The sequence below is a fragment of the Typopeltis vanoorti genome, chromosome 6 (assembly GCF_054136105.1).
Source record: "Typopeltis vanoorti isolate ZY-2024b chromosome 6, IOZ_Tvanoo_1.0, whole genome shotgun sequence".
Lineage (NCBI taxonomy): Eukaryota > Metazoa > Arthropoda > Arachnida > Uropygi > Thelyphonidae > Typopeltis > Typopeltis vanoorti.
In genome coordinates, this window is record NC_143554.1 from 117411313 (window position 1) to 117433089 (window position 21777).

The window sequence follows — 21777 nt, forward strand, 5'->3', positions numbered from 1 at the left end:
GATTATCCAATCTTTCCATACTTTCAATTGAATATAATATTGATAAAGATATTATGCATGATGATGTGATTAATGAATTTGCTGAAATGAAAGCCAGAATAGTGCCATTAAAATAATTATTTTAATTTATAAATATACTGCATATTTATTATGTACACAAAGTTTATTTATAAACAAAAGTTCTATTTCTGTCGTTTTTTTTTTTTTTTTTCAAAAAAAAAGGGGGGGTCAAAGATAAAATCTTGCACAGGGCACATGAAAAGCTAATTACCGCACATTATGTGCCAGAAGTTTATTCCAAAAATATAAATAAATAAATGAAGTGTCGCTATTTTAAATTATTGCTCTAATTAGCACACCACTAGATTACAGGCGATAATTTAAGACGTGCATATTTGTGAGGATGTTATCCAACGTTCTCGAATTGGATTCAAGAGAGGAGTAGAGTATGGTAGTATGCGTGCAAAATTTTTGGTATTCTTGTATTGCTTCATTACGAGTTGATTTGTTGAATATCACTATCTCAGATTGAAATATTTTCATGTTAACGCAGTTTTACTGCTCTGTTGTTTATCGTGTTCTGCGGTTTTCGAAATGAGTGATGTGAAAGAGCAAACTTTTGCATCAAGTTTTCTTTTATGCTCACTAAAACTGGTCACAGAACTTTGAAATGGTTCAAGCAACATTTGGAGACGAGGCATTGGGAAAGACACAAAATTTAAAGTGGTTTCCTAAGTTCAAAAGTGCGCAAAATGTCAGATGAAGATTAAGAGCATTCATGTCATCTATCTTTGAGTAGAACTGAGTGAGGATGTCGAAAACAGTGCAAGAACTGATCCATGAAGACAGGTATATGCACTATTCATAAAGTAGCGAACATATCACGGTTGTGTTATGTAACATGCTAGCTGAATGACACTGTCCAAAATCATATATTTTGTCTGTGCAACAATTTTTGATAAGAATATTGGTGTGGTCTCCCCACCTTCCGTACTATACAGACTAACTTCTTTCTTTTTCCTCAAGGACGGAGATATGACGATGTTTCAGATATCCACATCGAATCAAAGACAGCTGAACACGATATCAAAGAATGACTTTGAGTGTTCGCAGTAGTGGAAGAGATACTGGAATTGATACATAAGTTCTCTTTGAACTATTTTGAACACAACGATAGCGACTGGTAACTAACCTAAACACTTTATTCTTCAGTCAATCGGAGAACTGTAGCTCAGAAATGAGCCTGGGTTGAAACGTACCTTGTATGTCGAAAAAGAGGATCAAGCTTTCGTCTACTGATTTGTCATCGTCCCTTTTAAATATTTTTCGTCATTGTATGGGCTAGTCACAGGTGACTAGTCTCTTATCTGTGACCAGCTGATGGCATATTGGTAATTAATGATACAAAAAAGTTGGAATTCCCCCAGCTAACATTTATCTCCGATAACCTACATATGATTTTATAATCAAATCACTGGAGTAAATAGGATTTTTGTTTCTCCCACCACAAGTTTTCAATAAGGTCCCCCTGAGACTTTAAGAATTATTTTAGGTCTCTCAAAGTCTTATTTTGCCACATCGAAGCTCTTTTATCCCGCTTGCATTGCAAAATAATTGCGCGTTATGGAAGTTACTCTTCTATTTTGGAGGAGAAATAATGCTCTATGAATGAATATATATAATTAAACAAATGGAGTAAAAAAATAACGTTTTTAAGAACAATCTATAAACTAACTTGCTTGGTTGTCTTTCCAGATCCATTTCATCAACTGAAAAAAAAAAAAATCAAATTTCTTTATTAATAAATAAGAACAACTGTAAACAATTATTTACAAGATCAATACTTTATATGATTTAATTCGGTGGTTCAAATGCAGAAAAGTCATATAGATAAATATAAAGGTAGAATGAAATCAAATTTTAAGTTAGTTTCAAATTCAACTGCAGGTACGTTTATGTGTATTGAAACATACGTATTGTATATGGAGTTCTAGTAAAGAACTCATATGATTTTCAAGAATACAGTATATAGATATTCTAGAATAAATTAATGTTAATAAGAGTAAGATTAAGATTTTTATAAAAATCGTCGAACTTTGTTCAAGCTACTTCAGATTTCCAGTAAGTGGGAGCAGTGGTCTTATACTAGTAATCACCACTGTAGCCAAACCATACTCGGGGTAACATTTTGTGAATCTGTAGATTATTAAATTTAGCAGAGCAATTCAGCGTCCCGTAAACTAGCTTTCACATTTGGGGATTGGTAACTTCATGTAAAATAAATTATCGTCATCATCATTCTGTAATAATAATAATAATAATAATAATAATAATAATATTTTTTTTAAATTGATTTCTGAAATATTTACACAATTACAATAATCATCTTTAGTGATATTCCAACTTGTAATTTTTACAAAATTCAGCACTAAGTGCTGCATATATGATTCATTTTCTACATTGCATTTCAATTAAAATTTTGATAATAATACTTTTTTTTGCATCTATATTTACAACACGTGTTCTTCTAATATTAACAATGAAGATTACACGGAATTTTTGAATAATGGATAATAATAATAATATGATAATGTCTCAGAAAAATTACATACATATGATTATTATAGACATTTTTTTTGTATGTTTACACATCGTGTATAAAATAACAATTTTTATATTTTCATCGTACAGAGTATTTACATATTTACAATTTATGTATATTACACTTGATGCTCTGTATATTATACTGTACGCGGTTTAAGGCACGTTATTTCTTTTCAATATTTTTTTCTTTGGATACAAATTCGTATACTTTTTTTTTATATCTGTATCTTCATTACTATTGTACACCGTACTGACTGTTTTGTTACATAATTTGCAGTCTTTGATTATGAGGATTACGTGTGAATGAGTGAGGCGTTTTTTAATCCCACCTACTTCGAAGCTTGGGTTAGCTTTTATGAAGAGAGTGGGATTAGCCTTCACTATTTATGTTGTTGTTACTGTTAATGGATGGGATGTAGACATTAGATGCTGGTGATTTCTGATGTGCATATTAGTGTTAATGGCACAGTATATTAACTTTGTTGGTATATTTTCCAGAGTTCGTGTTTTAATGTTGTGTAGCTGTCTATGTGTTTTAAATTACTTGGTAGGTTGTTGAGTAGCGTGGGTATCTGATGTGAACTCGCTAAAAAACCATATGAGTTGTTGACGGATGTAGGGATGTGGAGAGTTGTTGTATGTCGTGCTATACGATATGTGCTTCTGTTGTTTCGATAGGCGATGTTGAAGTAATTATTTAGTAGTATTATGTAGTGTTTCAGATTTTTAATGCTCAGGATTCTGTATATCGCCATGTGCTGGTCGGATATTGGCTGTTATATATAAGGTGTCCAAATCGCTATTGACACAATTTTCCTGTGTAATATTTCTAATTTTGTTACGTGGGTGTTTGATGTGTTTGTATAGACTATTATACCGTAACCCAATAGGGATTCGCAGATAACGTGATATAGGATTTTTTTTATGTTAGATGGAATAATGTTTTTTACTTGGAAGAGTTTTGCTGCGATGATGCGGAGGTTGATATGTAGGTATTCTATATGTTTTGTCCATTTAAGGTGGTCTATGTAAAGACCAAGGTATTTTGTATGTGTTACAGGTTTTTTTGTTGTTAATGCAACGGTATGTGTGACGATGTATCGATAGTGGTGCGGGGCACATGATTCTCGGGCTGTGTATTATTAACATCTGAGTTTTGGTGCCGTTGATTACAATTGCTTTTTGGTAGAAGTACATATTGTGATTTCATTTAGGTCTTGTTGTGCTTTGGAGAGAGAGCTGTGGTGATGTCTGTGTGGATTGCTAGTAGTGCAGTGTCATCTGTGTACTGAAATATTTGACTTCTTATGGCCAGGTTATGAACATCGTTAATGTGTATGTTGAACAAAGTGGGTGATAATATGGTGCCTTGAGGGACACAGTATTTTAGTTGTATACCCCGGCTGCGACATGTACCTATTTTTGTTACTTGTGTTCTGTTTGAGAGATAGTTCCTGAATCAGGTATGCAGTGTTCCTCTTATACCTACTGAGTATAGTTTGGTGAGTAGTATGTCATGTTCAAGTGTATCAAATGTTTTGGTTAAGTCAAGCAGTATAAGGACGGCGTACTTGTTTTTGTCGAGAGCTTTGTTTATTGCGTCGGCGATGTCTTCTAATAAAGTGATGGTGCTTTTTGTTTTCTGAAAGCCGTATTGGTTTTGTGATTGGTGTTGTACTTCTATAGTCTGATGTGTGTTATTTTTTCTAGAATTTTTGAAATGACTGGTAGGGTGGCTATTGGTCTGTAGTTCTGAGTATCGTTTCTTTTACCATGTTTATAAATTGGCATAATTATTGCAGTTTTTAGTTGTTTTGGAATAATGCCAGTGTCGAATATTTTGTTCACGACTTTCAAAAGTATTTGATTCATTTGTTCAAAGTGTGTTAAAAGGTCTGTGAGTCTTATTTTGTCTAGTCCTGGAGTGGTCTTTGGTTTTATCTGTAAGAGTGCTTCTTTCAGTTCCTGTTTTGTTACAGGTGAAAAATACATAGTTTGTTGTTGACTTTGTGTCGGTAGTTTTTTGTTGATCGTTGGTAGATTGTCTTTTTTTGAGTTATGTGATATTGTTTGTGAATTCATGGTTCAATGAGTTTGCTAGTTCCTCTTGGTTTGTATCCTGACCAAAACGTTTTGCAATAAAATCTTGTGCTGAAGTTTTCTTTTTTCGAGTTACTAATTCGTTGAGTGTAGCCCATGTTTGCTTCATGTTGTCGTTATATTCCATGAATTTTTGGAAGTAGTGTCTTTTTGCCTTATGAATTTTTGCTGTTAGTTGATTTCTTGTGTTTTTGTATAATGTTTGTAAATATGTGACTTTTTTAGTTTTTTTCCATAGATTTTCTTTTACAGTAATACTATTTACTATATTGCCATTTATCCATGGATTATTGTCTGTTTGTCACCTCTTTTGTGTAGGCTTTGTTGCTTTTTTGTATATTTCTATGAACTTTAGTTGGACATTCTCATATAATGTTACAGGATCATTTATTTTAAGTAGGCAATTCCAGTCTGTATTTTTTACAAGGTTGTCGACAATGCTCTTTAATATGATAGAGATTTGTTGACTTTTGTGGTGGTGAGAAGGGGATAGGTAACATAATAAAACGAAGTTGAGACAAAGTAGTGATCGGGAATTTTGACGTCGATTACTGATGATGTATATGTATGGATGGGAGCCCGTATGTTGATAGATATGATCAATGCATGATTATGTTATTGAATTGTTGAGCGTTTCTTCTCTTGTTGGCGAGTTAATGGTAGGATTTATGTTGTACTGACTTAGTATATCAAGGTATGTGTTAGTGGTTGAAGAAGCGTGGTCAAAAGTATTTACATTAATGTCTCCTATTAGGATGAGCCTATGTGTTGTATGGGGTTGGATGCCGCTTAGCCATGTTTCTAACTCATGCAGAAAGCTGAGTGGATTATTATATGAAGATCTGTATATTATGTTTATTGTGTATTTGATACTATTGTAATCTTTAATGTTATTTGCGCCTTTGTAACGAATGAGATCTTAGATGCGTTATTGTAATATCTTTACTCTATTTATCAGTGTGCGCTTTTGCTTTCGTAAACTTTCTTACTTTTTGAGTTGCGTGCTATGTTTATCCACCTTTCGTAATTACTAGTCGTATGTCTAAGAACACTGGAAAATTTATTTGTTAGACTGCGTCAAGAGTATTTCTATATCAGCATAAGACCTAGTAATACATCCGGTAGATCTCTCTCTCTTACTAGCATAAATTCCTTCAATAAAGTTTACATAAATAGTCGTAGTTTCTCAAGTACTTAAACTAAGCTTTTAATGCCTTAGTTGTTTCCCGCTCACAAGTCCGTTTTATTTAGGAACAGTGCATTGTAAAATAAAAAAAAATAAGGCGGCACTCTATTGACATATAATTAAAACACATTTATTTACATTAATAACAAAGTACATTAATTAAACGATAGGGAGGTTACTCTCTCTACTTATCCCTTAGACTTTTAGCATAAAGAAACAAACTTTCCCTTTTCAATACTAAATAAACTATACAGTATAATTACTCAATTATATTGTATAGCAGAGTAATTATTGTATAATTACTCTGCTTATTAAATCAAATTACAGAAACTAATTTACTCTCCAAGAGGTTAGCTAGCTATGCCAAGTTATCTCACAAATTATTTTCCAATAAATAACAAAGCGGAGGACTCTCTTATAGATACTTCTAATTACTATTTCTTATCAGTCCATCTATAACATATCTTCTAGATTACAAAAGTAATGTACAACAAAAGATGGAACAAACTTACAGAGGCTGTGTCGCACACTCTTCCAAATGTCCTGCACTAAAGTCTCTATGCTTTTTCTTTCATATCGGGCCTTAGTCTTCTGTTTGGAGAGTCTTGCTTCAGGGGGGTGTCTTGACGGGATATTGGCGGGCTTTGGACTGCAATCGCTCTGCAGCTTTTGGCTTCGGTTGACCTCCCGCGGGAAAAAGACATCCGACCGACACTTGGCTTGGGTATTTACGTCCGCTGTTCTCTTGTCATTCTCATTCTTTTCCTCTGGTGTGGGTTTGCCGTAACGCTGATCCTCTTGATCCTACTTCTGGAACTTCTGCCTCTAACTCCCGACTCCGATAAATCTAACTGCCGATGACTGCCCACTTCGATGTTCGGCTCAGTACCTTTTTATATCGCGTTCTCCGGGACCTTGCACCAAGGGTCGTAACCCCTGAAGAATTTGGCACATCTCCTTGATCTTTTGTTCAGACCTACCCACTCTTTCTTCTCCTCTGTGCACTCCTTTAATCTTATCTTGTCGGGCAGAAGAAAGTTGTCTGAAATTGCCGATCTCTTTGACGGTAACTGTTGAAGGTGTTTATGCGCAGAGCTCGTAAACAACTTTCTCTTACACTTAAATTGTAAACAACTTTCTTGTGCTCTTATACAAAGTTCTGGTGGCAAAGCATTGCCTTTTTTTTTTTTTACATTCTAGAAATTTGTTAAAGCAGTAAATACAGTCAATTCCCATAGGGTTATTTACATTAATATTTAGCATAAGATATATATATATATAGACAAACAAGGTTATTTTTGTAACAATCTCATGAGACGACTTCTGTAAAAATCGATGTAAGGCGCGTTGGTGTTTCCAAGCTACATCGAGTTTTACACTATGTTTGTCGCTATTTGTGATTTCCAAAATTAGTGTTTCCTCGTGTTCGAAATGAGTTTGTTTTTCAGTCACATCTTTTTTTTCTTTTCATAAATACATTTTTTATACAAATACATTTCACATTTTTTCTTTGATAAATACCACGATACCACCTCCTCTTTTGCTTGGTCTACATAAGTTCTAGGTTTGGTAATTATTGTATGCAGTGGCGGCCAGTAAAAATTTCAAGTGGGGGGTGCTGCATATACAAAAAAAAAAAAAAAATCCTAATCAGTAACCAGTTTATTAATAAATAAATTTACATGTTAAAATTGCTTTATAAAAAATATTTCACCTTCACCACGAACAAACACCAATAATAAAAGTTTCTTATCTCACAGAAATAACGCACGCATGCATACAATTTATCTGTAAGCAATAACTGCCCAAACGAGCAGTGTTGGAATCACTTGTAATGTGCAATGACAGCGCAAACGAATATCGGCGAGTCTAGATGCAATTGGCCAAACATGACAATTCTGACACTGTGTTAGATCGCAGTGCATTTGTTTCGTAATCTAAAGCCTTAATCGAACAATTCGATTTATTAACTATTCAATCAATGTCAAAACATAAACAGTAACCTTTAACATGTTGTATTGCATTTATATAATGTCGTAAGCATTGTTATTATTTATAAACACAAACAAAATTTATCCTTGGGGTGCTGTGGTATTGCAGTGCTTATGTACGAGCCGCCACTGGTTGTATGTGTAAATTTCTGTGTCGTTTATTGCAACTTCGGTCAATATTAACGCATCTAAGTTTGTCAAGGTGTAGTTGAGCAGTGTTATCAGTGTAAGCCAGTGTTTTTTTATACTTACGTTTGTGTGTATGATAGTGAAGTTGGTGTTGGTGAAAATGTTGTCTGACCATTTCTTCAAAGAGTCAAAGACCTTGAAGCTTATACTGTCTAACTGGATATGTTCGCCTATATTTTTGAAGTCTCCATTACATAGTTTTTAAGTGATTTCTAATCTTTTGTTTTAAAGGATGTGAAGCGTTAGTGTTTTATATTGGTAGGCTGTGTAAGTCGGATTCTTTTCCAATTATATAAACTCGAGTGTTTTCATTGTTTCTCATAAATATCTGTGGGACTTACTTTGATGTGTGTCGTTGCTTTTCTTTGGTGTCTGTTCTTAATTTTCTCACAGAATTGTAGACAGAGTCATTCGAACCGTTTCGCGGCTCCTTTTGCTTTCCACATGCTTTCTGAGATCCCTGAACATTGGAAGTGTTGTCTTCGGCCACATCCAGAACAATGTGGCCCATCCCCTTCCTCCCTTAATGTCTTATTGCACTTGTTACAGCTCATTGTGCTTGACCTTCGCTGTCTCAGTGACCTTTGGGCTCTCTTCTCTTTAGCGACTGTAGCGCGACTTTTAAAATGGCGACGTCCTTTGTTCTTTGTTGGTCGGTGACAGCAGTTCACTCTATGACTTTCAGCACACAAAATTTGGATATTACTTAACCGATTTTGATGATTTAAATGTCCCTGTCTTCAGCGTGACTAGTGGAATTAAGTAGCAGCACTTTCAAATTAAAAACATGAGTTAAAACCACTTCACATCTACATAAACGGAGGAAGCGATAACATCGGGCGTTCATCCGTCTGCCTAATAATAATAATAATAATAATAATAATAATAATAATAATAATAATAATAATAATAATAATATCAAACAATACTTTCGAAAACGTTCTTGTAACAAAAAAAAAAAAAAAAAATCAACATATAACGAATTTAATAAGAATTCTAGCTTTTTGGTTTTCAGCTATCCAGACTTATTAATAACACCGAAAACATTATAAAAATCTCTATGAATGTGCGTTTACGTCTAAACCCATAAACGCTTTCAATCATATTGAATCGTATCAAGATTTAAGGTGTAATTACACACAATTACAATTATACCATTGTATGATTTAAATGCTTTATATCTGTTGCGAAAGAATAAATATATTTTTATGATCACACCTTTAATTTCAAGGATTCATTCAGTGATGAGGAAGGCTTCCCCCCCCACCTCCCCAATGGTGGAAAATTTTAGCTCTACTCCCTTGGTGACCCAGTCCATCTTGATAGACTGCATATATTATATGTATATATAATGTATATTGTATGTATGTATGTATGTATGACTGAATGAATATCGCCAATATCCATGCCCAAAGCCGGATTCGAACAATATATATTTTTATATAAATAAATTATGTATATAATTGTAATTATAAATCTCATAAATAAATTATATATATATATATACATATATTAATTAGTAAGATATATTACTTATCAACCCCCCCTCTTCGTGAAGAATTGTTGGTTTGGGACCAATTACTACTGCCTAGCTTTTACAAGCAGTTAATATAGATCTAGTGCTGGTCATGGATCAGGCGGTTTTTTTTTACTGTATTATATGTTTAATCATTTTGCAGTCTAAAAAGCTGATTGGTATATACAAAACAAAATTCAAAATTCATTTATAAATAACAATACTTTTTCTTTTTTCGTTGCTTACGAACTGTTTACAACGCACATGCATCTTCGTCCGACTAATGATATCAATCAGAATTTGTATATTGAATTTAATTACATGAAACTTTAACTTACGTCTTTAACAGAAGTTAAAGACGGATGATTCCTTGATTTTGAATAAATTGTTTGTTATAAAAGAATTTTATTCTGGCTTTTTTTTGCATATACTTACAATAAATCTTTTCTATTCCGATATTTGTTATCCTCAAACGGTACTATCACTGTTTACATTATATTCAAGAAGTAAAGTATTTATAAAATAAAAATCATTTATGAATAATAATTTATGACAAACATAGAACGATCATATTATACAAAACGCCACCAAACAATACTAACCGTGCTCGAAAAAAAACCTAAAATATTTAATATTTATTAAATAAGTGATTTATGTGAAAATGTTAAGCATTTTGAGGTACCTTCCTACTTAGAAATTCAAATAATTTAAAATCGTAAGAAACATAACATTGCAACTTAACTTGAAAATTTAATTTCTAATATTAATTCAAAACAGTTTATAGGCGAAATTAATTTGCGTCTGCTGGTTTGGAATATTTTTTAATCACATTCAAAGATAATCCTTGGCGATTATATGTGGGATATGAGAAGATAAATCAGCATTTTCTGGAGCTACTTAAATAAATAAAATAAAAGAAATTTATCAAATCACAAAGGCATCGTTTTTTGCAATGAGATAATTTAGAAGTCAGAACTCTAGAAAGTGCTCCCGAATCATCAAATCAGCCCGAATTGGCCTTAATTATGGGTACAAAAATTAAATAAAATTTAGCGAAAAGCAAAGCAAGTTTTATATACATAATTTAAACTTAAGGCTAGTGTAGCTCAGTGGAAGTGGCGCTTCCTCTGCACTAGGCTACTCGAAGGTAGACTTGAGTTCAAGTCTAGTCGCCCATTGGAGGAACTTTTTTCTAAGCTTATCTTCGACTAGTTTTCGAGTTGGTCGTCTGGCATGGACAAGCAGTTTTTTTCTCTCCCGAACACTGGGGTGTTTCGTCCCGTAAACTCAAGAAAATCGACTGTAGAACCCATACCATTTCAGACAGGAACATATCCTGTTAAGGTTAGGCACCAAAAGATGGCAGCAATCATTTCTTTGTCTCTTCATGGGTGGCACCTATAATTAGTGATAGACATGGGCCAGCTATCTCTGATTGGTTACCAGTGAAGATTGAACTGCCCACTCAGTCTCCAAAAGCTAGATAGGGTTTAAAGGCCTCGTCTAATCCCTAAAGGAATAAAAGGCCTTTGCTGATTTTTTTAAAAATTTATACTTAATTAATTTAAACAGATGTTGGATAAACAGAATAAAGAGCCAACTATAAACAACTATTTGGTATATAAGCCTTAATTTATTATTTTTTAAAAAATTTTAATGGCTAGTGATGTAATAGACGAATTTCATCGCTCAGTGAGATTTCTACCCTGATATTTGGAAGTTTGAATCGTCTTTAAAATTTCCATGTTTCCTAGGGCAGAGTTTCCAGATTATCTAACCTTGGCTCTCCTATGGTACTAATGTACTATGAGTTTATAATTTTACTTGGAGATGGGGGCATTAAAATAGCAGCTTTAGCATATCTTCCAGACTGATCTCTGTGAAGTTAGAGAAGTCAGTTTGAATTATGAATACTAAAATCTTCAAAGAAGATTTTATCGTTTGGGAAATTAGACTAAAAGGAACTCATTTTCAGAGATCATTAATCAAAGTGGTAGGAGTGGCCATGTGAATTAAAAGAGCAGTAAAGGCAGCACATAAAAGCAAGAACTAGAGCACTGCATAAAAAGGACATCATCGACTTAGAAGTCTCTGCATGTAATGGCTCTCAAATATGAGAAATATGCATGTCATCATTCTATGGAAACAGTTATGGAAAATTAGTTTAGACATCTGCAATGAACAGTCATTTTTGAGCATGAGAGTATAGAGAGAAATCACAGATATATGTTTGGAAAGGGCAACTAACATATCATTTAAATTAGAATTGAGAACAAAAGTAGGTGAAATAGGAACGATTTTTTGTAGAGATTTTTGAGTTATTGGATTGTTAATGATATACACTATGTTAACAAGAGTATTTCTACATCTAGTTATGGTAAAAAGAATGCGTTTAATTACATTTCTAATGCCGAGTAGGACCACCGTTGTACTGAGTACTGAATGACATCAACTACCCTTTTTTTCAAACAGTATCCGATACATCGCAACAGGAATATTCTTCCATTCCTTGTGCAATGCTATCCCCCCACTACTGATGCTGATGACGGCCGATGTAATCTGGAGAGAATTCGTCCCAAAGATATTCCTGGTCGGCTCATGATTCTGAGTTGGCCAGTCCAACACTTCAAACGTTATTTTGTGGAAACAAATCTCGAATGGGCAGTGCAGTATGGCACGGAGCACTGTCGTGTTGAAACATGCAAGGGTCACTGACGAAAACTTACACAGTGTCGGAAGCATGAAGTTTTCCAAGATGTCCAGATAGCCACCAGAAGTCATGCTTTTGGGCACATCCACCAATGGACCAAGCCCCATCCAACTGAAACACTGTATACCATTATCTAGCCTCCACCAAACTAAATAGTTGGAATGATGCAGTCCTGGCAATTGTTCACCAGATAATCTCATGATCCAAAGATGACCATCAGAGTGAAACATTTAGAAGGTTGATTAATTGCTCCACAGAACTCTTTTCCAATCATTTACGGTCCAAGATCGGTGTGAAAGACACCAATGCAATAGTTTGGCATTGGAGGATATGTGACTTGTTCGTATAAGTTGTGCAATGGTAACCTAAGGCATGCAACTCTCTGAGGAGAGTTCTAGTGCTGAAAGATATCCCAGCAGCATTTTCCAAGTTGACTGTAAGTTCAGCCGCCGATGGCGTGAGGCATCGAACCGAACAGTCAGAAACACAAATCGTTGATCTGGGTCAGTGAATGTCGGTGGCCTCCCAGGCCGTTTCCTGCCTTAGCACCATCAACTTTCCATCTACGAATGACATAAGTAACGGTGGATTTCGGTATACTTACATTGGTAGCAATGTCACGGGCAGAAAGACACCTAACTACCATCTCACATTGGAAGTTTGTCAGTTCAGCTGACAGTGACATAGCTAGAGCTGTTGCTGCCCGGTGCGGTTCCTGAGTTTGCCGCACCGGGCAGCAACAGCTCTAGCTATGCCACTGTCAGCTGAACTGACAAACTTCCAATGTGAGATGGTAGTTAGGTGTCTTTCTGTCCGTGACATTGCTACCAATGTAAGTATACCGAAATCCACCGTTACTTATGTAATTTATTTTCCTATACGTAGTTTTGACTACGTATAGGAAAATAAATTGAAATACTTTATTTTTGAAGTAAAACTTTAATTTCAACATCTAAAATGTCATTTTCTTTGCTTTTCTGTTAGCAAAATCGTCGATGACATTGGCGAAGTCTATTTCATAGTAATGTAGGTAATTCTTAATCAAATTTTATTTAGAAAAACTCCTCCTCTCACAACTAGCAACACTTACAGGAATTGTGAGGAAAATTCGCAGTAGTATTCATTATTTTGAACGGAGTTCTCGAGCCTGTATTTTAGAATTAAATGCAAAAGTTCAAAAAAGTTCAAAGTGCCCCAGGGAGGACTCCCCCCCTAGCTACGCCACTGCAACAAGTGGCATCTTGACATGGAGTACAGTGCAAAACATGTAGCACATCCCAAATTTTATTACCAGACTTAGACACTCCTTAAATATTTGCATGTGGTAGGATCCTAAATTTCCATGGCATTAAGAAAGAGAGAGAGAGAGAGAGAGTCTTATGTTTTTTTTTATTTATCTGCATTGCCATTCTAATAGCCAAGGTGACTTTTTGGAGTTATGGATGAAGCAACTAAGGCTATAAGGATAGCGAATTATGTCTGTTAATCGCATGTGTTCTTCTAGTCAGTTTGTCTGTCTTGCTAGATAAGAAACACGAATTTCCGTTTAGAAACTATTCTCATACACTACTGTATGAGACACGCTTAGTCAACTTCATTTGAATAGCCCCTGAACACTTCTGAAAAGCTTAGCTCTATCTTATCTTCTGAAAAGCTGAGTTGCCTACTGGTTTCTAATAAGAACCAGTACGAACTGTACTGTTCCAAAATGCGTACCTCCAAACCAAATTATACTTCAGATTTATCAGATCTTTTTCTAAAGATTAAACTAGTAATCAGGTTATATAACATTTTAATATAACTGCTATGGAACTGTACTCTCCTGAAATGCGTAAAATCAACAGTAAAGTGCATTGTGAAGAAATGTCCTCTAATTATTAGCTGTTGATTTTCCATTTTTTTCTTATACACTCACTTGAAATATCATAGTTACTTAAAGGTTTAGGGAACGTTGGCGTGTAGAGAGAATGGAGCGCCATCTAAACTTAGAAGTATTCTATATAATATGCTGAGATTCTTTTCATTTCTTTCATTTACTGAGATTTCTTCTTGTGGTAGTATTCTATTCGTGTAAAATTGCTAAGCGCGTTAGAAATAGAAATAGAAATATGATGAAAAGCGGAATACAGAATTTGCGATTTAATCAGGATCATGGTCAGTAAATTTGGATTTTATTAATAGTTAAGAAAGTTTTTGTTGTATTTCTTTCTTTTTTTTTTTACAAAAAAAGATTGCGTAATTGCATGTTTACGATGACTTTTTTTGTCCCTTGACACGACGTCTGTTGAATAACATAAACATAGGGCTATGGCAGGAAATATTTAAGAGAAAGTTACTCCCCCAGTTAACTTTTGGTGTGTATAGAACGGTTAATCAACTTATTTGAAGCACCTGCACTTTGTTTAACTACAACTTATCAAACGGTGAAATGCAGTTTCTCCAAATGGTAAGTGAAAATTTACATGGTGATACGAAAGCCACATCCTTCCCCCCCCCCCCCCTCGATCCAAAAGAATTCCTTATTTTAGACATTTATTTAGGCTGCTGATTTGAGAACGGGTTTCGACAACTAGTCGACCTCAGGAAAAGTTTTTTTTAAAAAAAAAAAAAAAAAAAAAAAACGCCAGTAAGCAAGAATTTTTGAAACTTGGACCAAATGCCACAATTTTTATTATTATTAACTGAGACTTCCAGGAGTCAAAGACTCATTGAGAGAGGCTTCCAAACCTTCCCTTAAATTCATTCACACTAGATGCACTCACTATCCCTAAGGACAAATTATTCCACTCACTCACTCACTTGCCACTCTGGGAGAAAAACCTAGCTCTTATCCCCTTTTTTGACAGCAAGTAAATTTAACTTCCATGCATGCGACATGTTCTCTCCCTTCCTTCCATATAACAAAAAATTTCATCAGCTGAAATCCTAGAACACCCATTCAAAAGTTGTAGACCTTTGTCATATCATCCTTCTTTCTCCTGTTAACCAGAATCTGTCCTCATAATCTAAATCGCATAATCCAGTTATAATCTTTGTAACTCTTCTTTGCACCCTTTCCACAGCTTCTTTATCCCCTTGAACCCGGGAGACCAAATCTGCCACAATAATCCAGGTGTGGTCTTATCAAAGCCTTATAAAGAGGCAAAATGACTTCCTTATCCTTACATGTCAAAGTTCGTTTCAACATTGCAATTATCTTCTGAGTTGTATTTGCAACTTTTACTATGTGATCTTTCAACTTGAAATTCCTATCCACCAATATGCCAAGATCTCCCTTGCCTCTTCAGTTTCTTGTAGCATAACCCCGCTAATAATACAATATGCCACTGGAACTCAAATCATGGCAAAGTGTATAACTTTACACTTACTATTTTTAAATTGACAGCCATTTTCATTTGCCCAAATTTCCAATTTATTCAAATCATTTTATAATTGTCGAATATCAGCAGCATTCCTGATTGCCCTGCCTTTCTTTGCATCATTGGCAAACAATTTCATATCTGATGTTACATCCTTCCTGATGTCATTAATTGTATAAATTGAAGAATAATAGTCCAAGAACTGAAAACCCTGAGGTACACCTTCTTCTTCTAATCCTTAAATTTGGCAGAGTCACACCCACTTTATACCGCTTTTTGATGTCTGTCAACCATCCCCTGATCCAAGTCAAAAGTTTATATTCCAGTCCCATATTCTCTAGTTTATGCAATGGCCTTTTGTGTGGTATCCTATCAAGTGCCTTAGAAAAATCCAATTATCATATTCCCTTTATCCAACTAGTCCGTAACATTGTTATAAAATATGAGCAAATTGCTAAAGCATAACCTTCCTTTAGTAAACCCATATGCTGTTCTTTGCACATTTCTGTATGAGAGTTCTTACCAACTTCTCTAAAATCTTCACTACTACACGAGATACTGATAGGTCGGTAGTTGACGCATCAGTTTTTTGCACCACCCTTGTACAATTCAACTATCACACATTCCTTCCATTCCTGAGCTGAGACTCAAGTTATACGAACATATGAAAAGCGTAGCCATTATGGCTGAACATTCCATCTGTCCCTATAGACAAATTCTTATCTAGGTTATGTAACAGCTCCTCTTCAACCTCATTTTCACAAACCTCTTTTCATGAAATTGTACATCCAATGTAGCAGTAGCACTGTGCACCATGTTACACCTGGTTGATATATCTTAGCAAAGCGAGCACTCATTAACCACCCGACTGACCGAGATGTATATATACGTCCAGGTTACCATGATGCGAAGTGCATATTAAAACTTTAATACCATTGATATTACATTGAAATATGATGGATACGAAGTGTAGCGGAGTGATGTATTTTATCCATATTGACGACGACTACTTGGTTAACTGAACAATCTCATTAGCTTCTGCTTTCATTGTCTGCTTTCAATAAAGTTATTCTTGCACATTCATTCTTTCTTTTACTTGGAGCATAACTATAAAATTCTTTTGGATTGCCCTTAGCTTGCATGGCCAATTTATTTTTATACTCTGATTTAGCTTTCCTCACAATACTCATTACTTTTCTGGCCTGAACTTTATATATTTCGTAACTCCTCTCACTCTTATTCTTATGATATTCTTTTATGAGACTAAAGATAGTATTCTCCTAAGTTGATCATGATTTCCAGCTCTGTAGTTCAGCATGTAACCTGTTTTAATCATAGCATCAATACAATTAGATACTTCCCAAGAAAGTATAGCATGATCACTTTCACCGATTAGTGGTAAAATAGCCATATTCCTGACAGACCACTTCTGATGCTATGAGCAAATCGAACACTCTGACCTAGAGTTTCTTCTTTCACATGCTGCTTGAGAAAGGAAAGTTGTCTGGCAACAATTCAATAAATTCCTCTTCTTTCTTATGAGATTTCTCTTCTACCCAATCAGTGTTTGGAAAATTAAAGTCGCCCATAATGATAAATTGGCGATGTTTCTTTGTTCCCTGCAACTGAGCTGCCAGATCTGTAGCCACACCCCACGACATATTCATTCTGTTAACCTTCACTTCACACCAGATAGACTCAAACTCACTGCTACATGGGACATTGTTACCATCATTGTTTACTTGTGTTAATATCCTAACTGGACTTAAGTCATCTGGTATCATTAGTGGCACTCCTCCTCTCCTATCTCTTCTGTCATTCCTAAAAGTAATATACCCTTTTACACTAGATTCCACTTATCAGGTTTCACTAATGTAATGCCAACAATCTTAGGCCACATCATATTCAATAAAGCAACAAACTCAACCCCTTTGTTTCTAATACTCCTGGCATTTGTGTATAGACATAAATTACCACCTAGCCTATTCTTATAATTAGATATGCAGTCTATTTGGTCTTGTTTTAGAATTTTATCGTTTCCCTCCCCAGACATACTTAAAACATCTGAGCCTAAAGCATATTCCCCCCCCCCCTTAGCCACATACATAACCATGTTTGAAGACATGCGTATCTTTATCATGTTTGTGTATCATAGCTGAACTTTCATGCACGTTTTTCTCATTCCTCCCTTGATGATTTAGTTTCCCTGACTTTCTGTACATTAGGTCTCATACCAAGAAGTAATTAATTTCTCCAGGCTTCTGATGCCATATGAATTCAAGTGCTGGCCATCCTTCTTATAAAGTTTTTTCTGCCATCAAACACCCCACACATCTATAAACTTTATTATTATTACGGGCAACTCCAAGGAGTCCTTAGACTCAACGAGGGAGGCCCTAAACATCATGTCCATCACAACTATTTGACATTCACACAGTATCTATCATACTTTGCCTTGAACTCATTCACCATCATAGCATCTACAACAGATGCTGGCAGCTTATTCCACTCATTCACCATTCTAAAAGTAAAAAACCCAGCTCTAACACCCTTACTAACCACTCTTGCCCAGCTTCCATGGATATCCCCTAGTCCTCCCACCACCAGTCCTGTTCTCAAAAATATCCTCTGAATTAATCCTATAGAAACCCTTCAGCAATTTGAATGTCTCAATCATATTTCTCCTTTTCTACCTATCATCCAATTTCTGCAACCCACAAATCTTCAACCTGTTTTCATAAGGCATCCATACAACTTGCATCCATATCTTCCACACAGCCTGCACGTGAAATCATTTGCTATCATTACCCTCCTTAACTCAGTACTGTCGTATCTGGGTAGTAATCCAACAATTTTTACTTGCATTTCTTCCAACAGACCTTTCATATCTTCTCTGATGCTATTTGTACCTACCAGAACTACCATCTCTTTTACTTTTCTTTTTTGGTTTTCAATTATGTTTGTCATACTTAATTTTTGCTCCCAAGAAACTAGAAGCGGTGACTCCCTTTGCAAGTGTAAATTTTAAAATTTGAGTCACCATACCCTATGACCTCTTTTCTTAGATTTTAGCTGACTTACATTGTTGTTATTAATGTTTTGACTACCAAGTTCAGTACTTTCCTGCTGTTCTTGTTCTGATCCTTTTTCTTATCCTGTCTAAGTTTATTCAAACGTTTTTCTGCATTTTCCAATTCCCTGATAGATTTTCTAATAATTTCTTTTAATCATCCAAAGACTTGTATATTTTATTGTATGTATAATGAGTTGTAAGTATAATATGAATGCTGCCATAAAAGCACTTGCTCTACATCTGTTAAGACCAGACATATATAGGCATGGACAATGGAAGAGTCTAATGACTACAGTCCTTTAGTTCAGCTTCAGTTATGTTTTCTGAATACTACATATAATGGAAGCTGAACTAAATGATTATAAAGTAAGGGAAATCAGCTCTCATGAAAATTGCAGGGCTGTCCCCAGTAGGAGAGGAAATCATCACAGTGCCCTCAGGCCACCAACAAGAAAAATATCTGAAGTAGGTACTTGGAACTATGAAGCAATGTGGAAAATGTATTGCACCAGGCAACACGGAACTATCAGTTAGATTATATAATCATCTGAAAAAAAAAATCATAACCAGGTGAAAATATGTAAAAGCTATCCTGGAGCAAATGTGAACACTGACCATATCCGTCATTTACAATTGAAGAAATCGCGCATAAACAAATAAAAAATGATATAAATGCCTGCAAAGAATTTAGAGAAGAAACAGACAAATTAATAAATTCCCAGAAGCTACACGAAAAAGAAATTAATATCATAAGGCATCATAATTCCTATATGAAATATAGGAATCTCCAAAGAGAGAAATAAAGCTGCAGAAAAAGCACTTTGGAAAAGAAGAAAAAAAAATGCAATATAAGTCATGGATCACTAGAGATATTAGAACTGATGACAAAGAAGAAATTAATATCATAAGGCATCATAATTCCTATATGAAATATAGGAATCTCCAAAGAGAGAAATAAAGCTGCAGAAAAAGCACTTTGGAAAAGAAGAAAAAAAAATGCAATATAAGTCATGGATCACTAGAGATATTAGAACTGATAAAGAAGAAAGCACGAAATACAAAATACCAAGAAGAGTAGAAACATGGTGAACAGAGAAAGCAAAAGAAAAATGGATTGAACCAACATGCAAGCAAACAATATAAACACGAGTAGAGGTAACACTGAAGGGGCATATAATGATAGATAATTCAGAGAAAAGATAATGCAAAGATGGTGCAATACATTGAAGAACTTTATAGAGGAGAGAAATTAGGTAAATCTCTCCTAGAGGAAGATGAGAAAGGACCATTTCTTTTAAAGTCAGAATTTGATCTCTTAAAGAACTGAAACAATCTAAAACATCAGGAATAGACCACATCCCAGGAGAAATTTTACAGACAATAGATGACCCACGCAACATGCAAACTATATGAAATGATCAATTAAATGTACACAATGGGGGAAATCCCCTCAGATTTTGAGGAAAGCATTATGTTGGCAATTCTGAAAAAGCATAAGCATGCAGAGATCACTGAAAGTTAAGCCTATTACTCTGCAGTCTTAAAAGATCTTAACTAGAATTATCTGTTGCTGTATTGAAAGAAAAAAATAGAACACTTACATGATGACCAATTTGGCTTCAGAAAGAATAAAGGGACAAGAGAAGCTATAGAAACTGACTGATCATAGAAAAAGCATTTAGAATAAACACACCCATACTCTGCATTCACTGATATAGAGAAAGCTTTTGATAACATTGACTGGAATATAATGTTAAAAGTCCTCAAAAATCTGAAGATAGATTATAACAAGACTATTTTATCAGGTATATAAAAATCAAGCTGCACTCATAGGAAATGAGTGCAAACCCATTTCAAAGAAGCTAAAATGAGGGTGAGTCACCATTACTTTTTAATATTTACATCAAAGAAGCTCTAAAGGAATTCAAAGAAAAAGTCAATGGCAGGCTTTTTAATGCAATATCATTTGCAGATGACATAGCCTTAATAGTAGAAAATGAAAAAACTACAAGAATCATTTACAGAGATGAATAAACATGAATAGATTGGTAATACAACAGGTATCTTTTAACAATGCTATACCATGCTCTACAAAAGACCCAAGTATTATCTATCACCTGGGTGCAATTTCTCATCACCTTTTTAATATATTCCAGAGATGCAGACTGGTTTATAATTGGCATCATCAGTTCTAGCTCCACTTTTATATAATGGAATTATCTTGCTTTCCTTGAGGAATTATGTTTGTGTTGAAAGTTAAACAATCAGTTAGGGGCACAGTTAATTCTCTAGCTCATTCCTTTAGCATATATGCTGTGTTTGCATCAAGCTCTTGCAATGGTGTTAATATTTCTCTCTTCTATCATCTTTGTTTAGATATACCTCAGCATCTGGAGAGCTAATGGGTCTGTCAGGAATGTATATCTTACCAAAATGATTACTGTACTTAATAATTTGATAAATGTTTTCTGTGCCTTTTTTGTATTTGAATACCATCTGTATTCACTTTTCATGGCCATTATTTTCTGCCAACATAGCAAAAGAATTCTCTTGAATTTCCATCTAATTTCTTTTCATAGTCTTATTTCATCTTCCTCACTATGGCTGTCACTGCTTATGGCATTTCATGTCACAGGTTCCATAAGTTCCATATTTTGTGTGTGTGTAGTTATGTTTTAAAGTTCTTCATCCATTAAACTCCTGCAATTAATTCTTGACTGGGAATAGTCATTTATAGCTTCTGTCAGATCTTCCCCCCCCCCTCTTCCAACTAATTTCTACACTGTTAATTCTTATATCATTCAGTTTCTCAGATTATGGCACAGCTAAAGCTGCATTTGCAGTTTATTATATTCACCTGCCTTGTAGTTCCACACATTTTTAAACAAACTCATCTGCTTTTCAACTAACCAGATAAACTGTAAAATCACTTACCAATTAGAAGCAGTCAGATCCTCAGATGTTATATTACTAGATCTAATATTCTTTCATCAGGAGTCCATTCTATAATATGCTGCTTAACCCAATATATATTCTGATATCCAATAAT

General features: G+C 34.7%; 2 protein-coding genes across 2 annotated transcripts in view; one reads left to right on the forward strand and one right to left on the reverse strand.

Annotated features, from left to right (window-relative positions):
• LOC150105854 (sodium channel protein 1 brain-like) overlaps window positions 1–1769 on the reverse strand; it is a 64102-nt gene extending 62333 nt beyond the window's left edge. Inside the window, exon 1 of the mRNA XM_090393626.1 lies at window positions 1736–1769. The gene's annotated coding sequence lies outside the window, so the exon portion shown is untranslated. The remainder of the gene's footprint in view (window positions 1–1735) is intronic.
• Window positions 1770–14355: 12586 nt separating this feature from the next.
• The window catches only part of LOC150105856 (WD repeat domain phosphoinositide-interacting protein 4-like), a 127222-nt gene continuing 119800 nt past the window's right edge, over window positions 14356–21777 (forward strand). The window contains exon 1 of the mRNA XM_090393627.1: window positions 14356–14450. Coding sequence (XP_090249753.1) covers window positions 14405–14450 — 46 coding nt within the window. The 5' untranslated portion in view covers window positions 14356–14404. The remainder of the gene's footprint in view (window positions 14451–21777) is intronic.